Source organism: Ascaphus truei, chromosome 2 (genome assembly GCF_040206685.1).
Source record: "Ascaphus truei isolate aAscTru1 chromosome 2, aAscTru1.hap1, whole genome shotgun sequence".
Taxonomy (NCBI): domain Eukaryota; kingdom Metazoa; phylum Chordata; class Amphibia; order Anura; family Ascaphidae; genus Ascaphus; species Ascaphus truei.
In genome coordinates this window covers 335,727,224-335,749,112 of record NC_134484.1, presented here as the reverse complement: position 1 = coordinate 335,749,112, position 21,889 = coordinate 335,727,224, and the positions used below count along the sequence as shown (strand labels likewise).

Genomic DNA, 21,889 nt, shown 5'->3' with positions numbered 1-21,889 from the left:
GTAATATCGTGTCACTTCCTTGCCAACCACAAAGAAAGGATAGTTAAGTACATAGCTTCCATGTGTGAAACATGAATATATAGTATCGACCATACAGTTGTCTTAAAACAGCAGTAGTTCACAAACTTATAAAGGTAGTCGTCCGGCGTCTGTTTTTTTCTGTATGCATAACTAACTTCATATTTTTCTGAACATACTTTCAGGTTGTGGAGAAACATTAAAAATCCATCACCGTTTATTTTCCTGGTTAACGTTTTGATTTGAGCTCAAACTGAAGGTTGAGATCACTCACAGCCATTTAAAATGTTTTTGTTGCATGTATGAATAACAGTAGCCCATTGCATATAGATTATTGGTGAAAACTAACTAAAGCAATGAGATTAATGGTGCACAGAAATAGTTTCACATTTGTTCTAACCAAATCATGTAGACCAAGGCATGAAAGAGTTGGCTGATTTAGCTAATGCAGCGGTGGCCAACTCCAGTACTCAAGGGCCACCAAAAGGTCAGGTTTTCAGGCTAGCCCTGCTTCAGCACAGGTGTCTCAATTAGTAGCGCAGTCAATGACTGCACCATCTGTGCTGAAGTAGATCTGACCTTTTCTGGCCCTTGAGGACTGGAGTTGGCTACCACTGAGCTGGTGCATGTTTTGTTTTATTTGTTACTACATTAACATGATGTATTGAGTACACATATATTCTTTCTTTAGACAGTGTCTACTATTGACCACAATAACACAAAAAAGTGAGGGAAACATAAACCAGGATCAATACCACTAATGTCCACTACATACATTTATATAATATGGGGATAACTGGTGGTTCTGAAGAAGATCAACAATTCAAGATACTCAAAGGGAGAAGGCCCCATAAGTGGCACTCCTCTATCTTATTACTAATCTGGCCCTAATAGATTATGATTCAAAATGTTCCTTTCATTTATTTTGTACACTGTTACAACCCAACTTGATACTGTACTTCTAAAATCATAACCATAAAAAAAAACAATATCCACAGTCTATGCAAATCAATATATGCGTCCCCGTGTTGGTACTGGCTATAAAATTAATTGTGAATTTTAAAGTACAGAGATCCGAGGTAGATAGATATATGTACACATTATGTCTGTATTACCATTCCATCAAACACATTTTCTTTCAAAGTAGCTATATACATATTGACTATGGAATTCTCTCTCATAAATTCACAAAAAATAATTAGATAGTATAAAGTGTAGAAAAACAATCCCTTCAGCAACAAAAATAAAAACGGAAAGAGGGGGTTGAATGAGAGGAGGAGACTGTTACTGTTCTGCCACTCTACTCTTCTCATCTGACAAACTGTCTTTCATATAGGTGCCTTAATGACAGAATAGTGTTGAGAATAGAGTCAGAAGTTGTCCGTTAATGAGAGAACTCTCCCTTGTCTTAAGAAGTCTTTGTTTCGCTCATCTAAGCTTTCTTTGCTGAGGCGCATTGTGAGAGCTGTCCCACATCAGAGCACAGTAACTGATATAGTAAATTGGGACAGAAAAATAGAGTGGTCCTCCTGTATTCAAATTATGTCCTTCCCTTAAATCCACGTCAATCCTAGCATTCAGTAGCACATACAGTAGCAGGTACTGTAGTTTTGTTTTAATCATATCAAAATGGGCATTGATTTTTAACATCAGAAGTATTAAATGCCGGGATTCATCCAGCGCCTATGCAGCGTATCACACCACGATCCGCTGTTAACGACCATTTACTCGAATTACTGTTTATTCTGGTTTGGGGTGTGATAACCTGCATCAGCGCTTAGTGAATCCCACCAATAGACTTCAATAGAGTCTCTCTGATATAAATCTATACTTTCTAAAGGAAAATGCATTTTGACCCAGACCCATGAAATGTCACTGATTTGTGACCTATAAAGTTAACATCTCTAACTTATAAGTTACAAGCTCTTACTTGGTACCATTGCCATGGTATTGTTAAAAAATAAATACATAAAGCTGACTGATAAGCTAATGTATTTCTAAGATGTTTTTTAAACAAACAAAATATACTCTTCACGGAAGCTTTATTTTTACATTGATGAAGGGGACTGAGTTACAAATATGTTCTGAGTCTTCTCAAGGGCATTTCGACAAACCAGAAACTCAAAGCAGTATTTCGAGAATCCCCATTGAATATTAGCATGCCGGGATTTAAAGCAATATTGAGAATGACCATACGCTTCCAACCTTGGAGTGTTTATTTTACTAAAAATGGTTGCTCCCAGCAACTGCAGCTAATATCCTTAACTTCTATGCCTCATATTGTCTTAACTCCTTTAGGCAAATAGTTAATGTGAGTAGGGACTCTTATTAGTTATAACGGAGAATTAGAATGTATCAAGGACAGTCAACACAAAAATCAATGTAATAAATGCATTCTGGAGTTACTTTAAGTTCCTTTTCTCAAGGGAGGTAGAACATTGGTGTTTTACTAAATTTCTAGAGATAACCAACACTGTTTCATGACCATATAAAGCCATCCCTGTCTATAAACTCATTTTCTAGAAGGCTTTAAGACAATGTTACAAATTGACAAAAATAGGATTTGTGTCTATTTCGCTACAACAGTTGGCTGCACGCTTCCAGAGGCACAGGACAGGGGGACAACATAATGTGAGTACATTGTCACAAATTATCAAGTGTACCTCATGCATTAATTCTAGTCCAGGGATTATTCTAATGAGGTTTTGACGAATGGGCTACAACCCACCAGTCCTAACCTTCAGGGAATATTTGTCTCTCAGGACTTTATATTTCATTGAGAGTCACTGTTGGTTACTTCATGTATTGTACATCACTAGCCCCTAGCACTGTGCCTCTGCTTATTCAATTGCATTACGTGTATAATCAGTTATGGATCCAGCGCTGGAGTGCTTAAATCACTAACTTGTTTACTTGAATGTTACAAATTGGCTTGCTGATGGCTTCCGGTTGGCAGCCATGTTAAGTTTTCAAAAATGCTGTTTGGTTGAACATGAGCATTGCATGAACGAGGAAGCAGAAAGAATTACTGTAAATAAAGAATAATTGAATAAAGAAACAGAACAAAAAGGTGCACCTAAAACGATGTACAGCCATTGTGAATTCCATTGGGTTTGTACTGTGCCTAACATGATTACATACATATATATTTCAATATATTGTATAATGGAAAAAAATGTTCTCTTTGGTGTACTGCTTGTCTTTACCCATCATGTAGGAGTTAGACTCGTCATTGTGTTAACAGTGATATTTTTTTTTAATCTGTTCTTAAAATGTTTTCTGCATACAATAATAATAATAGCATGTTTTTGTATAGTGCTGCTAGTTATACGTAGCGCTTTACAGAGACATTTTGCAGGCACAGGTCCCTGCCCCGTGGAGCTTACAATCTATGTTTTTGGTGCCTGAGGCACAGGGAGATAAAGTGACTTGCCCAAGGTCACAAGGAGCCGACACTGGGAATTGAACCAGGCTCCCCTGCTTCAAACTGTCAGTGCCACTCTGTGTCTTTTACTCACTGAGCCACTCCCTCTCCGCAATAATATAGAATCGACATTTACCACTGTAGTCTCGCTCTTAAAGATGATGTAGTGTTAGCCAATTACTCTGGTGTAATTTCTAAAGCAAAATACATACCTTACTGTTTACCCTCTTTGTGGAGTGTCACCCTGCCTACCATCCTACAAACAAAAGATGCCCTCTTGGATTTCATTTGTTTCATCTTCTAGTATTTAACCCAAGGGTCTCACTCTTAAACATAAAAGTTGTTTCAACCCAGTAGTTTACTCTGTAAAAGCAGGGTTGGTGTGAAATTTGAGTCATGCGTTATACAGTAATAGCTTCATTTTTAATTGCATATCTGCATTTGCTTTTCAGTTCTGAAATCAATAGGACTTTATACCGTGTGATTAAATGCTTGTTTTTTTTTTTTTTTTAATGTTTGCCTAGAATTTGAAAGAAAAATACAGAATATTCCCGATTTTAAGAGTGCTTCATTTTTCTGTTTTCTTCACTAATTAACATCCCGGATAAAATATGTTATTTTAGTAGTATAAATATATCTTCTTCCTTTTGCTGCCTACGAATTTTCATCCACAGATCTATTTTAACCCATCAGCAGTTATTTGGAAACCTTTACTTACCGAAGTAAAAGAAGAAAAACCCACAGTTGTACAATTATAGCAAGAGTTCCTTCAAACCTAAAGTTTCTATTCATGTAAACATTTCTAAATTGAGATGTTGACCACCCAATTGAAGTTCCTTCCTGTGGGAGTTACTGGTTATAACAGGTGTTGATCTCTTAAAGGGTGGTCAAGTAAGCCAACTCTCTTGTTGGCTACAGAGACTGGCAAATCATTACTTTGACATATATTGTAATACCGTCATTTTTTGTTATATGTAACACATTATATGGATTTTCTCTTTATCCTTCTGATTATACAAATTCTTAACAATCATTCATTATTAATTGCGCACTGCTGCAGCAACAGGAACATTGGACTCTCTGAGTTATTATATCTAGCATTCATGGTATCATTTGTTTCTTGCAAGTTGTGATACCTTTTAGGGAACCAACATGAGACTTTTCATAGATGAAATTATAGTGCACAGAACTTTCAAAAGCTCACGTCTCTACTTCAGACAATAACGCGAAGAAGAGACCTGTGAGGTTTTGCAAGCACTATTCATCTATGCAATACTGTCATGTGTTTCCTCTTAAAGGTGTCACAGCTTGCAACCAATCGACCCATCTGAAGGACGAATTTAGCCACTAGAACTTTGAACTACATCACATATCTGTATATTGGTATACTCTTGTACGTATGGTAGTAGTGTCTAGTAGGCAAGTGGTGGCCTATCTTGAGATATAACTAGCAATGACCAAAATGACTCCAGACATTAGAGAGCATGTCTGTACCACTCCATCCACTGGTCCCAATATGACTTGTCACTAGGGTCTGCATCATGTTTCTGTGGCTCACCTCTTAGGCAGTGTAGTACACATATGTTATTCGATGAGCAACATGCCAAGCAAAATAGGTTAACAACCTGCCAATTACATAGCTCATAAGATTTTTTTTCTCTCTATATGTTTACATCGTAGAAATATTTCCCTACAATGATTTTGGCTTCTGTGTGTGTATTGAACAAATCACCTTTTCCACTGTGGATCTTGGTATACCTTGTCAGAAGTTCCAATTTATTTGTATTCTGCATACACACTTGCTACTTGGCACATAACCCTGTGCCAACTCTAGGCAGAATGACTGTAAGGAATTCTGCCATGAGTGTCCCTGGCAGAAGCAGAAATTGAGTTACAAACTTGTAAAAGGGACATGCATAAATAGATTAGAACAGAAGTTAAAAACGAGGTGACTGGTGAAAGTAGCCATGTCTAATTCTAAAACTATAATCAACTAGTTAAATGACCTTGAATTTAATTTTAAATCTAATCTATATTGTGATGTCATTGCATGTTTACAATTTTCGTTGGTTGATAAAGGATCCTAAATTGGCAAGATAATATTTCAAGTTACAATCTCAACCAGGCTACATTTTGAAAATGCTTTCAGCACATATAATTACATTAAAAGATAACGTTTAGTAAATACTCTAATCAGAGACCCATATTTGGTATTCCATATTCTTAACCCGCAAATGGTAAACTGTTTTGTTTTTAAATTTAACCTTTTCCGAAAAGAACAATCAATTTTCATGAACGTTATGTAAAGGGATCACCTGGCATATTTTTCCTATTTGCTATGAATTCATGATCTAGGGATGAGTGACATTATTTAATTGTGCAATGTAAACATTTTCAGGAATCAAATACTATTTAAAGTAACATTATATTTTGCAGCAGGATTGAAAAGTTAGGAAATGGCCATTCCGTCCTGGGAATAAATTAGTGATGGCATTTAGGTTGTGTAACGTAATCATGAAGGAGATAATAATATACAGCAGTGGTATTCAACTGGGGTCCGCTAAGAATTTCTATAACATTGGATTGTGGGCTTAATGGGACATGGAAGCTGACCCCAAGAATGAAGTCTACTACCTTCCATGGCCTTGCCCAAGTTCCACACCACCCAGTTAATTCCCCTTAGTCATCCCCATTACCACCCATTTCCCTCCAGGCACATTGCTTGCTCCTTTATTTCCGACTCCTCCCTCCCTTCAAATTTGACATACCGCAGCACCAATGTAAGTGGAGGAAGAGCATTTTGGAACAAAGTGCACAGCTGTAGCCTATCCATGTTTGGGTGCTTGTCAGTGATGCTATTAGTTACCACCGAGCACAGAAGAATTGCGGTGCCGACAATCCAATGCTTGGTGGGCCATAAATTGAACACCCCTTATATACAGTAAGAACTGGTAATACTTGGTGAGATAAAAAAGTGTGTGTGTGCCGAGCACGCGCATTTAGGTGAAACTTCTTTGTAGTTTGTCACTGTTTTGTCACAGAAATTGTATTGGTGATGGTGATTTTTTTAAATTAAAAATCAAAACACAATGTCAGTGACAAAACGCAAAGAAGTTTTACTTTGAATGTCCGTGCTAGGCACTCCCCCTGTTTTAGTTATTTGCACTTCTATATTTATAGTAACTGTGAATTCCTTGTGTGTGTGGTGTCAACAAGTGTGGCGGGGTTGGTGCTGCTTATACTGCGCATGCGCGCCAAGCCGCCTGCTACTGCGTATGCGTGCCACGCTTCCGGCTACTGTGCATGCGCGCTGAGCCGGCGGCTAATGCACATGCGCGTTGGAAAGGTGATAACGGCTTCTCGGCATGTGCAGGGCGGTGACGTTACTTCCGTTACTCTACTTCCGTCACCATGAAGGAGATTTGTGCCAGAGAAATTTTTGCAGTTGCCAACAAAGAACAGGGAGCTTAGTCTCAAACAGCTGAAGATCTTGCAGGAGAATGCTGTTACCCATCTTCTATCAGTAGACTTAAAATATGGAGGTTGTACTCTGTCCATATTGATAGCCTCCATAACTATATATAACCCTCTAGCAATTCATGAGCTTTTTTTATTTATTACTTTTTAACATTGGGTTGAAGCAGGGGGTCTCCAGAGCAGAATCCCATTTATTTCAGCTCCGGGAGCCCCCTGCTTCCGGTAATACAGAGCTCCGTAGGGGGTGCCGGTATCTCTGCAAAGTTTAAAGGTCACACTGGCCGATAGTAAACCAAACCTGATGATGTCACTGCCTCCTATTGGCCGTTACTTGACGGGATTCCTGCTAGCCGAGCAGAGCAGCTATTGAACCCCCTATAGAGGTAAGTATCATGGGATCCCCAGAGCTGAAATTAATGGGGTTCAGCAGCTCTTCAGACCTCCTGCTTCAATCCTATGTTCAAAATAAAAATTATTTATTTATACCTTTTTTCTGTTGCACTTTTCAGTGACAAGTTATATAATATATATATTTGAGTGCGGCTAGCTCCGCAAGCCGGGGGATGCCCCGGCATGCTAGCCGCACTCCCTCGTCGATGACGCGCGGTCACGCGTCATCGGGTGCCTGCGCTCCCTGCACGCGCGTCCAGGGCTCCCCGAGGGAGCCCTGGTGTCCCGCGATGTGGGGGACGGCGGCAGGGGGTTCCGGGGGACCCGGCGGACCCGGCAGCGGGAGGGAGAAAGCCCTGATCGGAGGGCGCTCCTCCGTGTCTTCGGCGTGCGCCCGGCACCCTCTGGCACGCGCCAGGTTACTGCTGCGGCCGAGAACGGGCAAATGCTCGAATAAACTCGGCCGCAGCAGTATATATATATATATCCCCTCACCTGTTGTCTCTGTAAGTTTCCCAATATACCACTTAGATTGTAAGCTCTACGGGACAAGGATTCCCTTTCATATTATCTGACTATGCTGTGCTTATTATATTGTTATAATCAGTGTTCGACAAACCTATACATTTGCTCGCCCCGGGCGAGTGGATTTAACCCCCGGGCGAGTAAATATTGGCCCAAGCAGCACACGTTTGGTACTAGGTGGCGAGTAGATTTTTTTGTGTGGCGAGTAGATTTTTTGGTGATTTGTCAACCACTGTTAATATATATATATATATATATATATATTTTTTTTTTTTTTTTAATTAGCACTGCAGACTATGGATTTGGCTCCAAGTACAGTCTTCATAAAATACAATTTATTAATGCATCACCACTTCAACTTGACAACAGACATGTTCAAAATGTGTATTTATTTATTGGAATATGGTTGCAGCTCACAATATGTTTGGCCACAGTAGGTAGATCAGTGAAACAAGAAAATATGGTTTCTATACTCTATCAGCATTATCATCATCATTAAAAAAAATGTTTTATAATAAAGATGGAGGTACCCAGTAAAAATAGAAAATGTTTGGTATAGAAAACATTTTTGAAGGTAAAAGGGGGAGAAACAACGTAACTAAATTATTGAGATGAGTCTTTTGGGATCTTTCATTTGTGGACAGAGAAGCCTTTTGGATGTGAACAACCAATTTGATTTAAAACCTTTTATCTTGTTTCTGATTATAAATAATTCGAGTTTATTTTAGCGTCAATAGTTCTATTTTTGTTATTCATTTTATAATTGTTATGATGTGATATTTTTGTTTTCATTCATTATAATAGTGATTAGTAATTTTGTCCGTAGCTTCATCCACTAATAAAAACAAATAGGTATAGAAATATTGCATTCAGTTAATGTATTTTAGCACTATTTGCCAAATAAAGTTTGGATTTTCTATTTATTCAATTATTCTATATTTCTCTCTATCAGACATGCTTTAGGATTAAGATAGGCTATTGTCCCACTGTCACTCCTACCAACCATTGTGGCCAAGCACTGCCATCTACTGCACTTATTCCCTCACCTGTTGTCTCTGTAAGTTTCCCAATATACCACTTAGATTGTAAGCTCTACGGGACAAGGATTCCCTTTCATATTATCTGACTATGCTGTGCTTATTATATTGTTATAATCAGTGTTCGACAAACCTATACATTTGCTCGCCCCGGGTGAGTGGATTTAACCCCCGGGCGAGTAAATATTGGCCCAAGCAGCACACGTTTGGTACTAGGTGGCGAGTAGATTTTTTTTTGTGGCGAGTAGATTTTTTGGTGATTTGTCAACCACTGGTTATAATTCCTTGTACTGTATTCTTTGTGAGGTGCTATATAAATAAAGATATACATACATACCGTACAAGGTAGTACTGTATATGGCTGTATGAGGGTGTGCTTAGCCATACCTCCCCTGAGGAAGCAAAGTTGCATTGCACAACACGTAAGGAAAGACACCTCTAAGTTTTACTCTTGCCATTATAAAGTTATGATGCGTTAATAAATTATATTTTATGGCGACTGCTCTGGTAGCCCAAGCCATGGTATGCAGTGTTCAAGATCTTCGCTGTAAGGGAAGGATTTTGGAGCTCACCATTTTCAGCTTTGAGCCCCCCACCCCCCTGGAGAGTTTACTTTGCTTGGCACTTGTTTTTATTTGTATTTTTTTTTTAACACACTATTTTCATGAATGGCCTTTTGTCCTTTATATAATATAAGTTAATTAGTCACAGCTCCTTATTCACTTCTAGTATGCCGTTTATTATTTTCTTTGAACTTGAGTTGTAAGTAAAATATGGATTGCAGTTGCATTTAGTGGTACTATATAATTAGGCTGCTCCCATTTCTGTGTCACTCAGTATCATTTAGCTCCTTTTATTCTTGCAATTTCAACATTAATTGTGTAATTCCTCCTAGAACCAAAATAACCTAAAAGTAATTCTGCATTTTATTGTATTATTTGTAGATGATTGGTATAAATGTAAAAAAAAAACATCCCACACATACAAGTCATTTGAATTATTTTTTTACAGGGAAGCAAATTCTTTGGAGAGGTTCAACAATGATTATTGACTATTTCATGAGAATACTTTTTTTTTTCTTAGCAAAGTAAATGCCATCATTAGCCAATCTGAAAGACAAAACAAATCAAATTAGACCTACACAAGACCCATTGAAAAACTTTTACTTTGAGGGCAACTCATGTTTTTCGTACATTTTCAGTTGCCTACATAAGTCTGGTATTGCCCCTTTAAATGTTAAATAAGTTGAAGGGTCCTTGCTGTCACAGTACTTATCTTGGAAGTGGGAGAACATAATGCAAGACCAATAGCTAGAGTAGATTCTTACTTTACCTCCCATGCCACAGTTGCCAGAAATGATTCAGCTAGTAGACTATAGAAGTCAGCAATATATTTGCCTTACTTCTTTATTTTATATAACGTTTCATACACTGTTCATATTATATAAAGTCTTCTTTGTATTGAATAATCAGGAGGTTGAATGATGGTCTTCTGTAGCAGTCACTTAATTTCTCATTTCCTTATTTTCAAACCGACAGTATGTATGCGACTCATAATTTGTCTTTAACAAAAACATGGAGTCCTTAGTAATTACTAATTTTAGTTAATTGTTGATTCAGTGCAGTGTATCTTTCTCCATTGTATCTATGTATAATTAAAGCAAATCTGGCATGAGAAAATATTTGTATTAAACAAAAAGAAATGCTAAAGCAGCAAAACGTGAAATCTTAGGGTTTTCTTTTTTTTAATAAATCAGTTCTGTAGTATTAGATAATAGTTTTTTTTTTATTATTCAGCCCTTAATGCCATTTTTAAAGTAGCAAAACGTGAAATCTTATGGTTTTGTTTTTTTTAATTAGTTCTGTAGTATTAGTGGAGTGATATTTAAAATATATATGATTCGACTCTTACTGCCATTTTTAATGCGTTTTAAAGCATCCGTTGGTTTCTATAACAGGTTTTAACCCACCTCCCAAGTAAGATTTTTTTGCACCACTTTTCTGTTTGGGATGATTTGTTGCTAATGTTACCAGCAGTTTGAGCTATAAACTGTAACAATAGATAATGTTACTTTAGTAATATCAGGATACATTGTAGTTGCTGAGTTACACTGACTGACGGATTGATTGAAACGGAAAGACAGCCATTATGTTAGGCACACAATCAGGATATTTACAGATTTATAACAGGAGCACCAAATGACTAATTGCATTGTATCAGCTTTTGAGCTTCAGTAAAATAATGTAGTAAATGACATCTGGCTTATCAGCCTCCCACAAGCAAACCTAGTACAGTGTTCTCATTATCACGCCTGATTGTGCACCTTTTTACTACATTATTGCACTTTGTATTCCTCTTTAGGCTTCTTCTTAAAACGCAAAATGACTTATGTTTTATCACGACTACTGGAAGTGAGCAAAATAAAGCGGAACTGTAAAGCACCATTGTTTGCGATGTATTTGCATTAACTATATTGACAAACAAAAATAAGAGGAAGTCTCCCATATAAATGGGGAGCATTGGCCAATATGCTTTCCTCCTCTCGTCTGCAAGAGTAACCATCTTTATTGATATATTTGTACTGTCAGTCAACAAACAAGAGACCGGCGTGGAAAATACTGCATAGGAAAAAAGCAAGTTATTTCCATTTTTAGCATGTAAAATTGCCAAGATTTTGGCTAGAGAAACATTTCTGGCTTTATTTTAATTGATAAAATCGACTTTGCTTCAAAATGTTGCCCTGCTCTATTTCAGGACCCACCGGGCGTTGGTTTGTGACACCCTAGATGGTCACACCACACTAGGACACTGAATTAGAGAATTTGCACAACTTCTAACTTTAACATTGTGTTCTAAGGCCTCGTTTCACTAAGCTGTGATGTGGAGTATCACACCCGATCCTCTATTTACTGCCTTTCAAGTCAATGGCAGTTAACGGCTGATCAGAGTGAGATATCATGCAATCCGGTTTAGTCAATCCCGGCCTAAGGGTAAATATACCTTGTATTCCTCAATTCTCTATTCCACCAGTTTGAGTTGAATAACCTGCAGTATTACTTCAATGAAGCAACATTGCACTACAGACTTTATAATGTGGAAACAAGTAAACTACATATAAGATTTATATGCATGACTTCAACCACTACTAACCAACTGGATTACTCACTATTTCATGCCTGTTTCATAATATGTTATTTAATGATTTGCTGCATATTTTGTGATGATAGGTAGGAACATTAGTTAATGTGCATGCTAATATTTTCCTGGAAATCAAGGCATTGCTACGCATCAGGTTTTTATATACAGTTAATGCTTGTGGTTTTGGAAACATCACTTAATATTACTTTAGCTTATAATTCTCTAAAGCTTAGTGCCAGAGAGATTTTGAAGCCAAATCCTTAAGATTTTTTTGTTTTTTTGCTTTATGGATATGCAGCTAGTACCCTGCATTATTCCCCATACTTTTACTTAGCTTAACACCTTTTATATAAATCCATAAACATGGATGTCATGTATCAAAAATTGTGCATACTGTTACAAAAATAGTCTCAGATTTAGCAAATAAAAAATCATGTTTCTTTTCTTTAAGATTTATTTCTCCAATACATTTACTGATGTTTTTTTGAGGGAATATAAACTTAAGGTGTATGTACATGCTTTAATAGCCCAAGACCTCATATACTGTAGCTCCCACATTGTCTCTTTCAGTGTAAGATATTACATGATGACATTCAATGCTACTCTTATTGGGGGTTGGGGGGTGTTTATGGTCTCAATTTTTTTCTCTCCATATTCTCCAATCAAGCTTTTTTATTTTGTTCCCTTCTAATGGTTTATATTGCAACAGCAACCCATCCCCCCTGGGAAGCCTACAGTGTATGAGTTTATTTCCTATAATTTTAGTATCATGCTCCATAAGCATGACCTGCTCGTTTTCTTTGTTTTTTAGCATTTGATGAGATTAAGAAAATCATGGTTTTTGGCGTTACCATGGTACTAATCTCTAGACTGCACTAGGCTCTGGCAAGATACATCTAATACACCAAAAATGAAACAATTGACTCAAAATAAAGCCTCTAAAGGCATATGTAAAAGCAGTGTTTTGGATGAACGACTACAGAACAATACTCCTCAAACAACACTACAGGGGTGAACTCCCCTCCCCAACTTTCTTTTCAGTGAAAAATAATCGAAAGTAATTAAAGTCATCTCTAAACCTCTTAGCTGTTTACTTTGTGACCTTTTGTCTAAGGTATAGTAGGCCAGATACTAAAATAAGATGTTTGTGAAATGATAGTTCTAATTTGCCACTGCATTAAATGATAAAGTTTACAGAAAAAAATCCTCTAGCATCTTGTTAGGTAGTTATATGTTCAGATGGTCTCTTATACAGTACATATATTTCCTTATACAGCGTTTTCTAACACATCCAAGGGTACATAGCAAAATCACATTTGCATTGTGAGCGTTTAATGTTAGAGTATGTATGTTTACAGCCCTCTATAGTTTATTTCAGTGTTCAGAGTGGTAATTGTATTTCTCAATGTGACACCTTCACATAATCCCATTACACAGTTGGACAGTACTATAATGTTAAGATGTTAATTTGTTCTGCATTCCATGAGAATTGTGTTTTGTGTTTCATGTGAATTGGTCTGTCACATTATACATAAAACCTATCATTTAAGTGCCACACCATAGTTACATTCCTAATAAAGTAACCTTTTGCCCTTGCTAACAAGATGGTTATTGTATGTAATTTAGAAAAAGTTGAGAACCAGATACTGTGAGAGGTATTTCTTTGGTATATTGATACAAATGTTGATTGCCCTGGACTAGAATGCAAAAAAAAAAAAACTACTAAAACCTATTACATTGTGTTAATGAAAATGCGTGTGTGAATTCAATGCATAGCATTATATTTTGTAAGTAAATAAAATATATAACATATATATATGTCTTATATCAAGAATTGAAAGGAAGAGAAATGCTTGGAATCTACTATTTGCATTAATGTTGATTGCATCTATTTATGAAGCATATTTGCCTTAAATTTTGGGGCTTTAATTTTTTAACGCAATATTAGTTTGCATTCAGAGGTAGCAAGACTTAATGTCCTTGGTGCTATGGTGCTGGAGACAGTGTCTGGTGCAATCAAGCTGCGGGAGGGAGGGGGGAGAGGACGGGGGCTGCTTCTGAATGGGACCCCCCGATCCGTGACCACGCTTGGCAGCAGCAACTTAGCAGGAAGTCTTGCTACATCTGTATATCTGGTTCTTGATAAAAGACCCCTACAGTGTTTTTATGAGTGCAATATAATTTCAGTCTTCAGTCAGTCACAGTTGGAATTGACTAAAGAACCAACATGTTCTCAGATATGAAAATTGTAACTAAATTGAGTTACTTGGCAGTGGGGAATTTATACCGATTGTGTCCATTCTGGATTTATCCTGGGTAAGGATTTGTTGTTAATTATTGCAAATCGGGAGATTTTATTTTGATGGGTGCCATATAATGCAGTCTTTTTTTATCGCAATGATGGTGACATCACAGTTGGAATTGACTAAAGAACTAAGGTTTTCTTAGATATAAAAATTGTAACTGATTTGAGTTACTTAGCAGTGGGGAATTTACACTGATTGCGTCCAATTTGGATTAACCATGATAAATGATTTGTTATTTACTGCAAATCAGGAGATGTTGGCTAAATTCAAAACTGAAATATACTACTATGTAACAAAAAAACGTGTAACTGAATATTGTACAAGTTATCCAGGAGTGTTGAACAATTACTGAGGAAAAAAAATAACCCCAATCAATGAAAGTATTAAAATGGTCGCACAATAGATATTTACTGCTTGCTTTCTCATAAAATGTAAGAAACTTGCTTATCAGTATATTTACTAGCCAGAGACATTAATGCCAATTCAGACCGGATGTGTTTTTCTTTAAAAAAAAAAAAAAAAAAAGATGGAGACTGGTAATGGTGAGCGGTGTAGAACTATTTCCCAACAGAAATTGTGGATTGTATCCTCAATATAAATATATATATTTATATTGAGGATGCAATCCACAATTTCTGTTGGGAAATAGACCATTACCATATATATATACTCCTCCACATTCCCCATCTGCTAAAGGTCCCTCAACCATATGCTGTTAACGGTCTTCCTAATGCTGGAGAAGATTTTAGTGTCATTAATGTAAATGTAGCCGACGTCTTCTCCCACATAGGGAAGCCAAGTTTGCAGCATCGAATAGGAGCCACAGGTGCAGGAAGGGCAAAATACTTTGATATACTGAAGCCTATTTTAGAGTCGCTTGAAAATAAAAGGGGATGTGTATCAAAGCAGCTAATAGTATGTTTTGACGCAATACACACTTTTCTGCCTATAGTTGTGTTAGGAAAATGTGACACAAATTGTAAGACATTGATAGTTATATGAACTAAACTCTGGCAACGATTTAAATGTAGACTATAAGGAGAAAATGATGCACAGTCTCACACCACACTATATACACGCCTATCTCATTATAATATGTTTGTCATGTAACTTCTCTCAAACGACTTCTATTCAAACTTCCCATATCATAAGTTAATGCAAAATGGTCAAAACTGAAGCAAGGTACCTAGATGCATTCAACACAAGATTGGACGCCAAGAAGGGTCGATAGCTGTGTTGGTCTTTTCTTCCATGTAGTAACAAAGAATGGAGATGGAGTCGGTGGTGTGATACCTTTTATTTGACTAACAAGTAGTTGATATGTTACCTACCCGATGAAGGACCCTGAGAGGTTCTAAAGTTTGTAACATATCAACTAAGTGTTGGTCCAATCAAAGGTATCATACCACCAACTCCCTCTTTTGTTACTACACACAAGATTAGACTCTCATTCTATCAATTGTTCTCCAAAAATCCCTTGATTTAATGCTGGCACGCTGGTAAATCCTGTACGGCCTCTCTTCTTAAATTAGAAATTGTGATTAGTACAGGAGAGGAGTGGGGCAGTACAGTATTTACCAGCGCACTGTCATTAAGCAGTGGGGAGAAGATACGATGTATGCCAGTAACATCTCCACTCCCTCTGCACTGGGGAAACAGGGAAAGCGGGCTGCTGGGCAGCCAAAGGTTGGGGCCGTCTGTTGCCCACCAATGTTATAACCATACCCCAGATTGCTCACTGGCACAAGTAAAGCAAAGTTGACACAAAGGAAATATTGATACGTTGATGCAGAGTGATACAATGTGATACAATTAGAATAATGTTTGAAGTTGCAAAGCCTGATGCATACTGTCTGAAGTCCACTTTGATGCAAGTGTGAAATACAGTATTTACATTGTAGAAGCTGTTTAAGAAATTACTCATTCACATAATTTGTTTATGCAAATATTGCTTGATAAAATTAAAGCTGCAGACCAAGCAATATTTTACATGTTTTTTTTTTAATCAGTTCTGTATTATGAGAAAATGCTTGTAGCATTTTTTTTAAACAATTAAATTAAAATGTTCATGTATTATATTGTAACAAGCATTTTTGGTTTCTATACTGTAGTAACCATTCACAAAGTCACATCCCCTTCCTTTTCTTAAAGAGGCTCTGGCACTCCCCTTTTTGAGCCCTGCCCCTTTTCTAGCAGTGCACGAATTGTATCTAGTGACTGCCTGGTCACATGATCTTCTCCACAGAACTTTGCATCTTTGGTCCTCTTCTGCTGCACCGACAGCCATTTAGTGAACCCCCGAGCCGAATCTTCGCCGATCGATCGCAACTTAGCTAATTACTCATCATTATATGGATTGTATTGATGCACATATTAAAGGGGGGAAAAAGATCAAATTTAAAAAAAAAACGGCATCTTGAACAGCTGCTTTAAGGTCAATAAAGCACCTGGCCCTGATGGCATGCCAAGCGTTCATAAGGAGCTAAGTTCAGTAAAAGCCATTATATTTAATATTCGAGGCCTTCATTTCCACAGGCTTAGTACTACAAGATTGGCATAAAGCAGACATGGTGCTTACTGTATATTTAAAAAGGTAGCTAGATCAATAGTGGGGAAGCTCCTTGAAGGTTTAGTACGGGATACTATACAGGAATTCCTAGTGGATAACAAAATTAGTAATAGTCAGCATGAATTTATGAACGATAGGTCGTGCCAAGCTAACCTTATTACTTTGAGGAGGTAAGTAGGAATTTAGATCAGTGTAATGCAGTTGATGTGGTCTAGTTACATTTTTTTTTAAAGGCAATTGATACGGTTCCACACGAGTTTAGTGTACAAAATAGAGGAAATTGGTCTCCTGAAAACTGGTTGAAGGATAGACGTAGAGTTGTCGTAAATGGAACATTTTCAGGTTGGGCTAAAGTTGTGAATGAAGAACATGAAGGTTCAGTATAGGGAGCTCTGCTTTTAACTTGTTTATTAATGTAATCTATCATGGGGAAATGGAGAAAAGGAAGAAACCCATGCTCAGCGGGTGCCATATATGTTAGTATATGATATAATTGGTCTGGTGCTACAACCGGTATATACAATCAATGTTAAACTAGAGAAAAAGAACCCGGTATGATAGAGCCCTCAGAAGACTATGTGTACACAATGTTAGATTATAAATTCTAAAACTAAATCTTTAATACTCAAATTTTAAAATAAAGTGGTTCATATAAGGAACAAACTACTGACTAAAGTTAAAAATAAGTGATAAAGCTAGCTAGTCACTAAAAAAGTGTGGCTACCTAATCCTAGGAATTTTATCACCATCAGGGCAATAAGTCACTAAAGGATTACAAATTTAGTTGCATTACATGGTTTAGTAACCATAATTGCTTTATGCCTGTGTAATTCTGTATATTTCTCAAATAGAGTAGGACTCCAAAATATTCTATGAGCAGAGACCCTGGGTATTTATTGGGATCCTTCTTATAGAGATATAATACTTATCCTTATAGCTGATACTAAATTAATGATGTATCTTCCTAATACCTAAATATCAAGCTATTTTAATGTAATGTTAGATATTAATGAACACTGGAGAAATGTAAACAAAACAACAGACATTTTAGTTCTATGATCATGTAATTGCTGCAACAAGCATTTCAATACATGTATTTATCGTACTATACATAAAATATTATAGTAGGAGCAATACATTTGATAAAGGATACAAAGGACAGAATCAACAATTATGTACATGTTTAAAATGTTGAATTGTCATGTTGAACGTTGATTTGACTTTTCTCTGTGTTCTAAGACTTTAGTGAAAACTTACAGACCATGTCAGAAGGATGGGCAAGTATGAAAAAGATGGGCCAGCTTTTTGACTTAATACATACTGTAGACCCCAATATTTTATAGTGATTCGTAAGTTGCTTAAATAATTGGAATTGTATTCTAAAAATGGCTCATCACATTGGGGGTAACATTTCAAAGTCTGCCAGTTGCAAGGCTGGAGCAAAACCCATGCACCAGACTTATCAAAGAATAAGGTCCCATGGGATACAGATTTGTTGCACAATAAATATGAAGTTTGGAGACTTTAGGGGTTATTCATTAAACTGTGATAGTGCCAATTGAGGCACAATTGCACGGAAGCTCCCTTTGACGTATTTACACTATTTGCTTAAAACAATATGGGCATAAGGCTGCAATACTGGAAGAAGAAGTACCACATTGGGTATGTCCATGCCATACTGCTCCAATCAGCACTATCACAGTTTAATGAAGAGCACAACCATTGGCAACTTTAAGTTTGGTATGTTGCAAAAGATCAACAGAAATTCCGTTTTCATTTTTGTGAAGCTAAAACAGCATAATATTGGCTGTGATAGACAAGGGGGATGATGTATCCAATGTTGTCATTTCCATCTCTTTGTGTCAGTATACCAAGGGCTTTGCTTCAAGTTTTGTGTTGTTTGCGTCACCTTGCGATTTGGGGAGAGACAATAGTAAAGGTGGAATTACATGACGCAAAAGTTATAATAAGATGTAGCAAACTGTGTGTCTTTGTGCATCACTTTTGTATCTTATATTTCCATTTGTAAAACTCCACCAGGTCTGAGGGGGTGTGAACTTTTCCAGCCCTCAATTTGCATCAGATATACCGTCTTTCATTTGACGCGAACACAAAAAGAAAATGGAGCAATGCGTCAAAAGAAACGTCTATGTGCACTTTCTTTATGTTGATACATCCCCCCATGTCTACACAAAAGGACAACTCGAACTGTACAAACTTGTCGGGACCCCTGCTGGGGTAAACCGGACAACAGCTTTCTCTTTAACAATTTCAGTTAATCAGTTACCGGTGCTCTGGGGAGGGAGACACCACAACAATGTGAACAATAAGGCATGGTAGCCTAAATAAAGGAAACAATTACATGCTCCAGGATTTCCACCAGTGTCCTGGGGAGTACATCAAATGCCTTTTAACGGACACCCTAAAATGTGTCATTGCACTAATATAATGCCCAGAAGGGACATTATTAGCACCAATAAACCGAGGGCAGGCTGCGAGAAAAGGGCAGAAGTAGACAGTGTATGATGTAATTAGAGGATTCCTGAAGGGAAACATTATGCTGGTAAAGCTTAAGTAAAGCAGGAAAAAATCTATAGCATTTGGTGTTTATAGCAGTTCCACTATAAAAGGGGCTTTTACTAATGTATATCACCTTGTATTCCAGGCTTTAATGTTTGTTTTGAAAGAAAATTAATTAAAAAATGGGGAAATAAAACAAAAAATAACTTTGAACACTGTACAATGCTGCTTTCAGTAGTCCATTTCCAGCTCAGGCTGTTATGAAGCCATAGTATATTATTCAAGATGGTAGCCATTGTAGGGGTCAAGAATTTTTTTTTCCATTAAGATTTTTTTTCAAAACAAAAATTATGGGAGCATGTGACAAAAAAAATGAAAGGGACAAATATTTATACACACACACACACACACACACACACACACACACACACACACACACACACACACACACACACACACACACACACACACACACAAACACACACACACACACACACACACACTTGAGATGGGCACTTGACCCATGTGTCCTGGTTTTGCTTGTGAACAAAAACTGCGTCAGTTATGATTTTGCATAATGTCTTTTGGAGTTTTGGTTCTGGATTATGGGGAAAATATGAATTTGAGGAAAAACAAAATCAGAATGTTATCTGGAGCGATTTTTCTGTTTCTGTTCCTATTCCTAAGTATTTATGCCATTTGCAATCTGTTTAGTAAAAAAATGATGCTAATGAGAAAGAATGTGGCTTGTCTGCTGGGCTTGGAAACAGACAACAGGACAAGGTAAAACAAACAGGACAAGACTAGTTAGAAGAAGGAGAATATTTAGAAAGACCATTCAATCAAATCAGTTTTGTTCTCTTCGAGATACTGGAAGGATACTGTTACCAAGACAGGACAAGACTACTAGTTGGAGATTTATTATTATAATTATTATTATTATTATGAGCAAGGGAGCGCAAACTTTTGAAGCTGAACCCCCCCCTGTCTTCCCTTCCCCGGCTCTCGCGCCCCCCCCCCCCCACACCTTGTAACCAGATCACATGGCCCCGCGGCGTTATTTGACGCGGTTACAAGGTAGGGTGGGGGTGCGCGAGAGCCGGGGAAGGGAAGACAGGGGGGCGCAGCTTCAAAAGTTTGCGCTCCCCTGCTCTAAACTATAATAATAATTGCCATGGCGACGTGTCACACAGCCGGCTGAATCCCGGTAAGGTGAGTGTTGCAGAGGCCTCACGCGATCCTACAGCATTTAATTAAATGCCATGGGGAAGAGCGCGGGGCCCTGGCAACCGCTCGCGCTCCCCCAGAAAAATCTCCCGCGACGCGCCCCCCAGTTTGCGCACCCCTGATTTAGAGCACTCAATCAAATAGTTTATATTGTAAAGGAGTGCATTCAGTTTAAGCTGAACTGTTTAAGTAACAAAACCTGTTGTATATTTACATATCACTAACGGGTAACGGTATTACCCAACTGGAACTGATTGATTTGGTATATTTCTGGTAGAGACGCGGAGACCGGTTAGATTGTGGTATCTCTCTCTGCTGAACTGTATTGTAATAGAAATGATACCCAACAGGTAACCAAACTCAACTGGAACTGATTGATATATACTGAGACATGTCAAATATTTACATATATACACATATACACATATAAACACAGTGGCGGATTTACAATATTGCCGCCATTTGGCCCGTACCTTTTTGCTGCCCCTAAATTTTTTGTCTCGTCCACTCCTCAATAAACATAATGCCTCCCTCTCCTCAATACACCAAATTTAATCATCCTCCCCCCGCGCAGCACACACAATATGACACCCCCCCATGCAGCACACCCACAAAATGGCACCCTCCCGCGCAACACACACAAAATGCCCCCCCGCGTAGTGTACACACACATTGCACCCCCCGTGTAGCACACACAACATAGCACCCCCGTGCAGCATACACATATAACATGGGACCCGCCTGCGCACCACACACATGGCACCCCCCCCCGTACAGCACACACATACAACATGGGACCCCCCACGTGCAGCATACACACACAACATGGCACCCCCCCTGCAGCACACACACAACACAGTATCCCCCCTGCAGCGCACACATACACAACATGGCACCCCTACCCCCGCAGCACACACAAAATGACACGCTCCCACACATACACCAAAACAGAACCCTCCCCCCTCACAAAACAGATTCCTACAACCCAGAAAACAGAATCCCCTCACCCAGAAAACAGAATCCCCACACCCAGAAAACAGAATCCTCCTCTCATAAAACAGAATCTGCCCCCTCCCCCACATACAGAATCTGCCCGCCCATAAACAGAATCTGCCCCTTCCCCACAAACAGAATATACCCCCCACGCACAACAGGATCTGTCCCACCCCATCGGTGCCCCCCCAAAACACCCCCCTCCCAAAATGGAATTCTCCCTCAAAAAACAGAGTCCGCCCCCCAAACAAATTCTGTCTCCCCC

General features: G+C 38.1%; 2 protein-coding genes across 10 annotated transcripts in view; both read left to right on the top strand.

The window, feature by feature from the left end:
• The window catches only part of BBS9 (Bardet-Biedl syndrome 9), a 488,279-nt gene that overhangs the window by 308,615 nt on the left and 157,775 nt on the right, over positions 1-21,889 (top strand). The window lies entirely within an intron of this gene.
• LOC142488850 (uncharacterized) overlaps positions 11,253-21,889 on the top strand; it is a 55,011-nt gene continuing 44,374 nt past the window's right edge. Inside the window, exons 1-2 of the mRNA XM_075589188.1 lie at positions 11,253-11,282; positions 11,902-11,974. Of these exons, the coding sequence (XP_075445303.1) occupies positions 11,253-11,282; positions 11,902-11,974 (103 nt within the window). The remainder of the gene's footprint in view (positions 11,283-11,901; positions 11,975-21,889) is intronic.